The sequence below is a fragment of the Epinephelus moara genome, chromosome 12 (genome assembly GCF_006386435.1).
Source record: "Epinephelus moara isolate mb chromosome 12, YSFRI_EMoa_1.0, whole genome shotgun sequence".
Taxonomy (NCBI): Eukaryota; Metazoa; Chordata; class Actinopteri; order Perciformes; family Serranidae; genus Epinephelus; species Epinephelus moara.
Genome location: NC_065517.1, coordinates 6,839,253 through 6,851,837, shown reverse-complemented (window position 1 = coordinate 6,851,837; position 12,585 = coordinate 6,839,253). Strand labels below are relative to the sequence as shown.

General features: G+C 41.7%; 1 protein-coding gene across 1 annotated transcript; it reads right to left on the bottom strand.

Annotated features, from left to right (window-relative positions):
• Window positions 1-3,226: 3,226 nt before the first annotated feature.
• On the bottom strand, window positions 3,227-10,225 carry pcare2 (photoreceptor cilium actin regulator 2). The gene is made up of 2 exons (XM_050058464.1): window positions 7,194-10,225; window positions 3,227-4,024 (listed from the first exon to the last, which is right to left on the bottom strand). Exons 1-2 carry the CDS (start codon window positions 9,920-9,922, stop codon window positions 3,955-3,957), a joined length of 2,799 nt encoding a protein of 932 aa, XP_049914421.1. The 5' UTR covers window positions 9,923-10,225; the 3' UTR covers window positions 3,227-3,954.
• Between the last annotated feature and the right edge of the window lie 2,360 nt (window positions 10,226-12,585).

Here is a 12,585-nt window from a genome sequence, read left to right as displayed (position 1 = left end):
CCCATTAGTGGACATGGTCATGTTGAAAAGTGCAAAACTCTAGGTAATCAGTAGTTTAAATCTTGGCAGTGATCAAAATAAAGGGAGAAAAGAAAAATAATTCCTAGAAATAAAGCAAAATGTATGGACAAAAAACCCCCCAAAAAAACCAAAGATGAAATAAGTGATATCATCTGAGGCTATAAGCAGGGAATGTAAATGGACATTCCTCTTGGCAATGCAAGACAATAGATGGCAGCATTTCTTCACCAAGATCTGTAACAATGTTCAGTGTTTAACTCAGTTCAAGAGTCCCTGCTCCTATTCATTGATGCTTGCACACAACATGCTGTGGTGGTATGTGATTATCATTGATTTTTTTCACCTAACTAAACTGAAACATTCCACTACAGTTTTTTGTAAACATAACCATATAAGTGAGTCACTTAAACTCCTATAGAGGAGGTCAGTTTCTATAAGCTATACAGTCATCAAGATACATGGTAGCTGCAGGCTGCTGTAAAGTGATTTGAGTTAATGATGACTGGAGAACAGGGCCCTGTCTGGGATGTGTAGCAATAATATCTAGACAGACCTGTGTTATAGTGCAAAAGGTTGTTGTTTAAAGGCACCCTGTGGAGTTTCTGACTGGTGCACTGATGGTGCTATGGAACAATGTTTTGATGTCCGTGTTTCATTTATATCACATGTACGACGTGTTCGTTGACATGTAACTCCACAGGGTACCTTTAAGGATGCACTGTACTGATATGTAACACATGACAAGTAAATTTAAAAGTACTGTGGAATAATCCTGTGGCCCTTGTGGAGCTTTGCCTAAATTGAGACAGTAATGCTGATGATAGGCTGGAGACTTAAAGGTAGGATCTGGAGGATTTTCAAACAAAACAAAATATAGACATATACAAATGAAATCCTGCTTAATCATCACCTATGGGCTTCTACTCATGTGTGGTGGTGACTCTGTTTGCAGAGCTCCTACCCTTTAACTGTATTTTGATGTTTTTGTGAGCTCGGACCGCTTCTGGGCAGAGATTTCCCCAGCCAATGAGAGAGCGCAGGTGCCCTGCCCGAGCGTGTCCAAGTGTGCACCAGCGCGAGCCTTGCCTGAACCTCTTCTGTGAAGCCTTCTTCCGTACCTCCGGGCTCCGTACGACGTACCCACGAAGAAAAGGAAATTCAACGTGAGTGAGGCAAAACGCTGAGCCGATAAAGCACGGGCCAAAAGTCGTGTGAATATTGGGGTGGCTTTCACCCGCTTTCGAGCATTGAAGGAGAGGCTCGGGATGTACAGCGACGCAGAGTTGGCCTGCTTTCTGTTGAACAGGTAAATCCCAAATACAGGCCAGTTAGCTTGTACTAGTTTGCTAATTTATCAATTTTTCCATTACAACAACTGTAATTCCTACGTAGTTTGCTGTGGAGGCTAATTCCGACTATCAACCGATGCAAATAACTTTACGTTTAGCTAATATATGGCTTTATGTAGTGTGAGGATTGAGCTTAGAATCATTTTGTGTAACACACAACTGCAGGGAGGGGTAGGGGCAGCGTGCAGTTGAGCCTGATAGGAGGGGCCAAATTTGAATGTGTGTTTACAAACAGCAACTGGAAAATCCTCCAGACCCTACCTTTAAAGTGTATAACAGGAAGCCTGCCTTAAAGGGGGTGTCTGTGGAATTTTAAAGATGTTAACACTGTTGGCATGTGTTGTGAAGAAGCGGTAACCTCTGGGCTGAAAAATGAAGCCAGTGCAGAAGTGCCGAAAACTGCAGTTTCTCAAATGGCCACTTGAGGAGGGCTCCAGAAGCGAGCTAATTCCCATAGACAACCATGTTAAAATGCTCAGCTTCACAGCAGAAATAAACAGGTTTATAGCCTGGTAGGGAAAAAAAGTTTTGCTCTCCATAGTTAACATTTGTGACAGCTGCAAGAGGGTTAAATATTTTGCCCATATAACAACCTGTTTAAATGTTATTAAGGTTTAAAGTTACACATAATGGCATAATGTTACCATGGCAATGTTGGTTAAGCGTAAGTAGGCCATGGCGTAACCCCAGATTCACACTGTGTAAGTGTAGCTGTAGCCTTCACTATTTCAGTATGTTTTTAGTTCATGAAAATTAATTGTAACATCTCGGTCGCTTAAAAAGTTGTGCTCAGCATATGGTTGCACTTTGATGACCAAATAACATCATGACCCCACTAGATGGCACTCTTAGTTTAAAAAGGCTGAAGGAACCGCAACCCAGTGTGTTTTCAACCCTTTTTGAACAGAGAGCACATTCAGCAAATTGAACAACACAGGATGATTGCATCAGTAAATGCTGTTATTTTTGAAAATGTGCTCTGTTTGCTCCTACCTGCCTATTTGCCCTGATGTATCTTGTATATTTGTACGTTTTCAATGGTGTATTGTGTTATGTGTTTCAGTGGTGTAGTGGAGGGTATACTCAGGTATATACTCAGGGTATACCCACTTCTTTTTCTATCCAGTGACAGTATACCCACCTATCAGCTAAACAGCCACTGTAATATATAGGAGAGTATGCCCACTTCCTCATTGGTAACCTACCTATCTACCTATAGTACACCCACCTCATCAACTACCACTACACCACTGATGTGTTTGAATGTATCTATCTATCTAGTGGGCTCAGAAAATAAAGAAAATGTTTCATGAGTCAGACGTTCATTGGAAAGTATTTTTTGTTTTAATGTTTTTAAGCCTGTTTTTCACTAGGAAAAAATGAGCATTAGCATTATAACAGTTATCCACAGACTGTATCATGCCAGCGAAGCTAGCAGCTAGTATTAGGACTTTTAGTCCAAATATGGTCACTTCTGGCTCCAAAAATCTAAAGTGGCGACAGCCATAATGCCAAACGCGAGGCTTCAAAATGAGAGCCCACAAACCAATTGGTGACATTGTAATGGCTACGTCCATTTTGATAGTCTATGGTTGTAAAGCACTTTTAGTGGTCGCTAAGACTGGGATATATTTAAGCTAGCACTATATTAATGCAGGCCTCAGTATGCAGAACACCGTGACACACCGGTGGTCATTTACAAAAACTCTACAATGTACCTTAAATGATTTTGTTGTAGCATACCATGTTTCTAATGATGCACTGGGTGGGAATAACAGCTGAACATTCCCACAAATAGCATGTTCAAGAAAAGACATGGTAAGCATGGCTTTGGTCAGATTTCTTTCTTTTATTGGGACACAGTCGAGGTAGAAAACATGGTTAACACAAATGGGAAGCTAGTACAAACGGTCCAAACACAAAATATGATACATACAAAAACATTTGAGTTCAACTGATTATGTAAGTAAAAGGCGTACTCTCTTTGATTTTGGTAGAGCAGCTAAGAGCACCCCTGAATCCCAAAGTTTTCTCCCAGCTCTGAGGTTCAACAGTGAACTATGGAGACATTTGAGATTTGGGGTGCCAGTGGCTGGAATAACAAAATGTATACATGTATCTTCAACTTCAAACAAATTCAAGGTAGATTATAGATTCAACATTTAGTATAGATTAAATATGCTCTTCTAAAAACTGATACAGACAAATTCTGACAATGTTTTTAGAAGTCAATCAGAAAGGAATGTTCAGGCCCTTCACAACTGCCTGATTTAATATACATGTATCTAAAACCTGCCTCTGAACAAACCACTTTTATCAAGAGAGGGAAGAAAAGTGAAAGGGACTAAACCTCCTGCTAATCCATAATCCCTTTCTTCATTACCTCACCCACATCGTATTTCACTTAAACAACCCCGTTAAAGGGGTTTTTTTGGGGAGTTTTTCCTTATCCGCTGCGAGGGTCATAAGGACAGAGGGATGTCGTATGCTGTAAAGCCCTGTGAGGCAAATTGTGATTTGTGATATTGGGCTTTATAAATAAAATTGATTGATTGATTGAACCCTGGCCAATCACAGCTGGCCTTTAGGCTGTAGTCACAGTGGCACTTGGATCCAACTGGGCATTGTCTGCTGTCATCAGAGGGCTGCCCGACCTATAGGAGAGCAAGAGAGGAGGGTAAAAGGAGTTTTAGTGCATGAGTGGATTATGTGGGGTAGCAGGCCTAGGAGCTCAGCAGGGGATGACAGTGGGGTAGGAGGGTTAATCCTTTCTGGATTAGGCCAGGTGGTTTCTCTGGAGAGATGAGGTAAGCTGGTAACATACAACTGGGCACTGTGACTAAGTTTGAAGAGCAACTGTAGCTTGTGCTGCAGGTGTCCAAACACTTTGAAATAAATGCAGTGACTAAATCTCTACCGTTAATTTCTTCAGAAGCTCTACAGAGATGTAAATCATAGATGGTAAACTGTTAAAAACTAACGGATGAGAATTGAAGGCTAAAATAAAATAGACTCCTTATCTCCACTTCACAGGGCCACAGAATGTGTGTTTAAGTACAGAATGCATTGTTTTTGATGCTTGACCCATACTAGGGACTAAAAGTCGGGATATATTTGTCTCCAACCTGGTCTCATAGAAATATGTGACATGGACACAAAGTCTTAACCAATCGTTACGTTGTGGTGGGCACAAAATGTGTTAAAATTACATGCTGGCAACAAGAAAACAATGCCAATGCAAACTCAGTGAGGATCCTTTGTTATGGTGGACAGATGAATTTAGAATAAAGAGTGAGGAAGTCCTCATAGGGTGGGTGGGAGGTTACGATGGATAGGTCAAACAAATATGGACTTTCAACCAGAAGACCACTGTTTGTGTCCCATGTGAAACCAAAAGTTAATGTAATAAAGTAGCTTTATGGACTTTATGTAACTACGCAAAATTTACAGTAGCTAAACCACAGTGTTTTTCTAAACCTAACCAAGTATTTTTTTTAAACCTAAGTGTTTTACTTCCCTAAACCTAACCAAACTGTAACCATTTCCTGATGAAAGTGTGCCAGCTCATGAAAGACTTTGCATTGACATTGTTTTCATGTTGCCAGCATGTAATTCTCGCAAATTTTGTGCCCACCACCACGTAATGTGTTTTTCTACCTCGTCAACCTTACCCCACCTACCAACTTTACTTTCTTTCTTTCTTTCTTTCTTTCTTTCTTTCTTTCTTTCCTTTAAGTTTATTTGCTTACCTATAATTAGTTTAAATAACTGAAATCAAAGGGCCTATATCTGAGACAGGCGCCTATATGGGACAGGCCTTTAATTCCTTCACACAAAACTGTTGCCCAGCAAAGATGGGAAATACAACTGAATTGTTGATTTAAACCAGTATGAATATTATTTTAATGATTAGGCTTCAGATTATATATCAATTATGAATCATCCATTTGATCTAGCTCTGACAGACAGCACATCAGATACAGAGAGTTACAGTATTTGAGGATTATGGCACCCAGCATATCGACACACCACTTTAAGCTGTTAAAACAATAATCACAACTTGGATTAATTTGAATGAAAAACCCTTTTGATTCTTTTGATCTGAGGGCCCTTAAGAGTAAAGACATATCAATAACTTACAGGATAATTGAGGAATGGACACATAATTTGAGGTAGCCAAAAACCCGGTTTTATACATCAGAAGAACTTCTATGAAAAAATTAACAACTTGGCAACCAGACCAGGTGCCTAATTGAGACAGGTGTGTATTTGTCAAAGTGTGAAGCCACACTGGGCTAGTTAAAGGGACTGGGCATTAACTGGGATCAGGCTTTTAATTTAAATTTTATGGCATTTTAAATATTTTTCTGTCCCCATGCCCCTTGTTCTTTATCACATTTTCATACAGACATACATTCATATACATACAGTATAAAGCACATACATGTAGATACACTGACATGTCCATCTAACTAAAACATATACAAAAACACTCAGCACTTCTTTGAACTATAATATACTTAGTAGTGTAGTGGAGGGTACAAGCAGGTATACATGGTATACACACCTCCTTTACTGGCTGTTTACAGTATACCCACCTATCAGCCAAAAAAAGTCGAAAAAATTGAAATGTATGGAAAAGTATACCCAGTTCCTCCTCAATAACCTTCCCATCTACCTAGTAGTACACCCACCTTATTAACTACCACTACACCACTGATACTACTACTGTAATTATATTGTCAGCGAGTCTGTTTTTTTGTTATTTTTTCTGTATTTGTGTATTAGCTGTTTCCACCCACAATCCCTACCCCACTCCATTCTCCTATCAACCGCAGCATATATAGTATGTCTCATCCCTTTTTTTTGTCTCCATTCTGTAAAAGGCCACCTTCCATCAAACAAAGACTTTTGAAAAGCTTGTTACATATGACTAATCGGAATTTAAGTGCAATCCTGTCTCGGAGTTTCATTGTCTTCATACACTTTATTCAGTGGATTCAGTTTGTCACTTTGCCTTGGAGAGCTGCTGAATGCTTTCAGTTCCAGAGAACTTGAAAGGGCAGAAATGCTACATCAAAGGCCTTGTTATCCTGACAAGAATTCTTTTTGGTTGACATCAGAGCATTGTTACAGTAGGCGAGTACATGTTGTCTTTCATTCTTCTGACATCAATTGATTTATGTTTCAATAACAAGATGCCCTGTTTTACAACTCCCATAAAACTTGATCAGGAAAGACAAGCTATTGAAAAACTTGAGGGCTATTTTACAAATAAAGTAGGGGACCTATTGTAGCACATACAAGTAGATAAACCAGGTGTGGCACCAGATTGGTTTTGTCTGCTGGGAATGCAGATGGTCAGACGTGCTAATGTCATTAACTTAAACAATAATGCGGACAGCTGGTGGAATCCACACCGGTGGCTCCTGATTAAAAGTAAACAACCACCAAAGGTCAAACTAACCTTACTTACTGCTTAATTACACTAATAAAACCCTAATCACAAGGATCTAACCCTTTCCAGTTTCAATCTCTTGCAATTTTTTTGTAGACTATAAGAACTTTAGCTACATGGACGCCATGGAACTGTCATGTTTTAGAAGAATATACAAAATACCAGATTTTTAATAGTATCTAATTGCTGCTTCAAAACCCAAGTTAAGACTCGACAAGTGCACAAGTTAAACAATGGACACTGATGCTCAGTTTTGCCAAGTAACACTTGTATTGTTAATTAGTCAGGTTTTCTTTCATAGCAATGAAACAGCTACAAAACCCAGTGAAGTTTACCTGGACCCACAACTTTGTGATATGACTTACCTATATTTTGTGGTAACAGGCTCATTCCCCTTGGACTGTGTGGAGGCTGAACAGCCATCTTTAGTAAACTCTGAATAGGAAGTCACACTAGGCCTCTGTTCTGATTGGGTGCGACGGGCATTGTTGTCTATCCCTCTTGTGGGAAGTCTGCCCCGGGAGGCCTCACCCCATGGTTTGGGAAGTACAGAACTTCCAGGAGGGATGCAGGTCTTAGAGTCCTTTCGACAGAAAACTGAGCGGGCATCTCGAAAGGACACAGATGGAATGATCTCTTCAATGTTGTTATCTGTGGCACGTGTAACCGTTCTTGGAGAACTTGGGCGGGATGAGGGCTTTGAGGCAGACTGAGGTCTGAACACAGGAGGGCTTGGGAATCTGTGGCACACAGAAGGACAAGATGGTGGTAGGCGGACTCTAGAGACAGGGGGTGCTGTTATAGGCAGGCTGTAAGTGGACATCTCCCCCTCAGTGAAGTCATTGCTTCCAGATCTCTGGCTCATTCTAATTTGAATAGGTGAAGTTCCTCTTCCGCTTAGTTCTGTAAGATCTCTGTTATCAGGAGGTTCCTCTGCATTGTGCGGGTGATTCATCTTACGTGCCTGTTGATAGTGACAGTTAACCTTCTCCATTTCTGGATCCAGATCAGTTTCTGGTTGCTGCTCTGTATCTTGTGCTCCCGTAACAGCATCCTGTCTGACAGGACGGGCAGAAGAGATACTGATCGATCTTGGCTTCATGCTGGCTCTGTTTGGCAGCAGTTCAACATTCTGCACAGATGACTTTAGGCGTTGGGAGACGCCACTCTTTTGGTTTATTATTGGGAGATGTACAACCGAATCTTCCTGTGACCCTTCCTTATTTCCTGGTATGCCCTCAGTACTCTGAAAGGAATTGTCCATGAGGACCTCTGGGGGCGGAGGTGGTAGGTTGTCTACATCTAGGTCATCCCTCCCTTCAGGCCAGCTGTTGTTATTATTGTTGCCATTGATGACTAACCCCCCCTCATTACTATTCACTGTGGCAGATGACTGAAGGATCCCACTTTTCCTGGGCCTCCTGATATGAGGTGGAATATTAGCAAGGCTCTGCCCTGGTCTACCATCAACCCCTTGGCTAAAGGTATTTATCAGCCTTCTGACTGATTGGTGCTTGGGTGGTTGAGGTGTTAACATTGGTAAGGAACCAGGTGACTGATTTATTCTGAGGGGGCCTTTTTGAGCTGATCCACTTACTGAATGCCGTCTTAGTCCAGCTCTATACAGGTTATAATGAGGCCCTGCTATCTCTTTCTTTCCTCGGATTTCAGCCATCTTCTTCATTCGTTGATCCAAGTCCCTCTGGCTCTTTTGTAGCTCAATCATTATGTTTACACACCTGGTGGATGTAGAGTGTTCAGGTTTGTTTACAGAGATAGCAGTCAGGGGTCGTTTGACTGTAGGCTGCCGATCCTGCATGTAACTTGCACACATGAAAAGAAGAGGTTGACTGGGATCTGGTGGGGAAGAGTTAGACCTCTTCCTTACAGGCCTGTCCCCTTCATCATCCTCATACTCTTCATCATCATCATCATCATCATCATCGTCCTCCTCGTCCTCTTCATCATCTTCATTATAGCCTTCCAGGTTGGGTAAATTACTGTGCAGAATATCAGATGCACCTCGAATGTTGTTTCCAGATCCACAACTTCCAGATCCGGCACTCCCGCGGTGGCGGCGGTGCCTGTCAGACCCTGTCAGACTCTCATTTTCTCCCCCGATACCGCTGTCCTCACTGTGCAGTGCAGAATCCTCTGGGTTAGACTTCCTCATGGAAGCCCCCTCCACCCGTGCCAGCACTTGAGTCAACCTTTGCTCTGCTGCCTGCTTGGCCTGCAGCTTCTCAATCAGCAGTTTAGAGACGGAAGAAAAATACTCCACCGCCTCTTCAAGCGTGGTGTCACCCAGTGCCTGGACCGAGCCCCCCACAAGTCTCATTTTCTCTGTTGAATGCTTGAGCAGTTGCTGTAACAGATCTGGAGGTGGATTTGCAGGGTTGGCTGTGTCAGTCATAGATTTAGCTGGCATAACAACTGGGCCCAGCATCCCAGAAGGCAAGGCCATGTAGTCCCCATGCTCCTTCAACATGAGCTCCCCCTCCTCAGCCATCTCCTCTAAAGCTTGGTTGATCTCCTCGAACCGGAACACCAAAGCAGACATTGCAGGCTGGAGAGCAAGCTGTGTCTGGGCGGCCTGGTCCAGCAGGCCCAACAGGGTCTCATATTTAGAGATGTTTGGGTTTAAATAGGCATAGGCTGCCTGGTGAGCCCTCACCATGTGTGGTGGGAAGTCAACCTTTTTCTGGACGATAGAGGATTTTCTGTGCTTGTCAGTAGACCTTCTCTTGCCTTTATTTTTCTGTCTTTTCTCTGTCTTTTTAATCTTATCTGTTTGTAGAACCTCATGGACTATTTCTTGGGGCATCACATTCACCTCTGTTTCTTTAATGTCCTCTGTGTTTTGGGCATCTGTTGTGTCGCAGTCCATCTGAGACCATGCAGTGTCTTTTGTAGAATGTTCTTCAGTGGGTCGAGGAAGTTCATTTTCTTTCTCATCAGTCTCGAAACATTTATCCCTCTCCCCTTCAGGTCTTGAATCAACACCATCTTGTGGTGCTTCAGCCAGCAGAGCCTTTTGAGGACTAGGGCCTTCTGGCTTTGAAAATAACTTTCCTTTGGATGGAGAGCAGCCCATGTTTGCATTCAGAAGTTATTCAAGAAAACCTTGAAAAATCTCTTCTCTGAAGAAAAATGATTCAGGAAAACAGGTGAAAGCCAAAGTGTAAATCCATAGGTAAGGATGTCTGTAGTTGCTTTGACAAGATCCTCTAGAATCCTCCAACTCTGTCCTTTTGTCTGTCAAGCCTCCACGTGCAAGTCTCCATATATCTCTTCAATCAATGTATGCTTTCTCCTCAGAATTGTTGCAGTCAAACAGTGCAGGAAAGTCATCTGCAACCTGTTGAGTGAGCTGACTACCTACCAAGACTTGCGATGGTAAGGAGCTGAGAGGATAAGACGGATTGGGGGGTTTCTTCCCTCTCTCTTCTTCAGCACGCACAGATGGTCACGTTAAGTGCATCAACACGCACACGCTCGCACACACATACACAAACAGGCATATGCATGTAAGACTTTAAGCTCATCAGGTTAATCAGAGCCAAGTTTGTCAGGTGGTGTTTTTAGCCTCATCCAGCATGCTGTTGGTAATTTACATGCAACTGTTGGGTTCACTTGAGAGATAAACAACTCTGTTTTCTGCAGGCTGATTGCCAGACCTGTCTAGTTTACGTTGATATAGAAACTATTTTACTTTATTCTAAATAAAGAAATCTACTACTATTTTTTGATGTTGCGTCATGGTTTTCTAACTATTCACACACACACACACACACACACACACACACACACACAGACACACACACACACACACACACACACACACACACACCCACACCCACACATAACACATCCTGTAAATGCTGGGGTAAGGGTGCCAGTTCCAGTCACACGAGGCACTTAACAGGTTTCACTGTCATACCTTCATGCCAAAGTGACAGTTTGGCACTCGTAACTTTATCTCTTAGTAAAAGCTCTCTCTTGGAATAACCATTATTATCACCCTTGACTCAGTTAAAATCCCCATTCAAACTTGACTAACCTCAACATCATCAACAAAAACATTTTTATCACCTAGCACTAATCCAGCCCCTAAAATGAACTGCACCTGCACGCTATGTAGAAGATCCCTCAGAGCAACAGCTGAATAAGAGCAGAAGAAATCACCAGTCATTTGCAAAAGAAACTGGACGCTTAACATCATAATGTGTGCAATAGGAAATGGTTCCTGTTTCAGTGTCACATGCACAATAATACCTATAAAAAGCTGAAATGAACAAGTGTGGTGCTTTTGCGCCAGGCTGACAACTGGCAATTGTTTTGAATTGTGGAGATTTGGAAAATTGGCAAACTTGTGTATTCCTATTGTTATTTTCAGCCATAACTGCAACATTTAAAAATGTGTAGTTAATCTAGGTGGTCTGACCTGTCTGATGTTTCTGCTGTGCTTATTTTATGTATTGTGTTGCTTTGATAGTCTTTGATAAACCAACTCTACCAGCATGGAAGGTAAGCAATGTATTGCCGGCAGCAGAGGCAGCAGCAAAACATATTTTAGCCATCTAGAAAGACCCACTTTAAGAAAAAAAAAAGAAATCAATATCATTTTGAATATACTCTACCGTACATTGGGAATACTTTCACCACTTTACCTTACACACTTACTGATTGAGGCAGCAACTCCCATTTTCTAAAATGACTGTTTTTGTTTATGGCTTTGAGATAACAGCCTCATTGAAAGCAGTGAAAATATTCTAAATATAGTGCACCTAAACAGATATTGTTGTTTTTTACGCGGCTAAAAACTAACCATCTGAGCTCAGTGCCGTTTCATTTGATGTATGTGACATAGGGGTTTTCTACTTGGAAGTTTCTGTAAACAAACATTGTGATTTGGCCTATTGGACTTGGATCATGGAATATCAGCTGAACATACTATGGACTGACAAACTACATTTTAACCCTATTTGGTCTAACCACTGAGTAGACTGCAGAGGGCCCAAAGAAAAACAGTTTCTAAAATATTTAGAGAATTGCACCGTTGTGGCTTAATAATGATCAACCTGGTCTCACTTCAAAATCATCGAAATCTGGCACTTGGTCAGTGACTTCCGGCATCAGACGCAGATTTTAAAAAAAAGCCATTCTTTCACCTCAGCATTGTACGCTGCCAGTAGCCGTTATTGTTTAACGGTGCCTGGTGGCATCAAAAAAATCGCGGCGGAAGTCCAGGTAGGGTAGGCGGGAGGGGTGATGGATGGGTCAAACAGCCACTGACTTTCACTTGGGAGGCCAGTGTTAACTTCCTGTAAGATTGTAAAGCCATACCAAGCCATGTGCTTTTGTTGTCTAAACCCAACCATGTGTTTCTGTTGGCTAAACTTAACCATATGCGTTTGTTGTTGACGCTAAAAAAAAAAGGTAATTTGCAGTGATGTACCGACTTAGTGTGTTTATTTTGAAAGAGACTGCATGCAAACTGTACATTTCCTGTAAAAAAGATAAGTGCATTCTGAAAAGACAGTGTATGTAGCTTGCAGAACTTGACTCGGCATCCCAGAACGTCAACAACCAACGCACTCAGTGTACCTTACATATATGTGATGAAGTCGGAGTGAGAATGTGAGAATGATCGAGGGACACTTATGCTTTTCTGTACTGAAAAACAAATTCAAAATCAAAGGGTATTTGGGGGGGAAATGTTACAACAGTACTTTCCCCTGTCATGCAACACTGTGC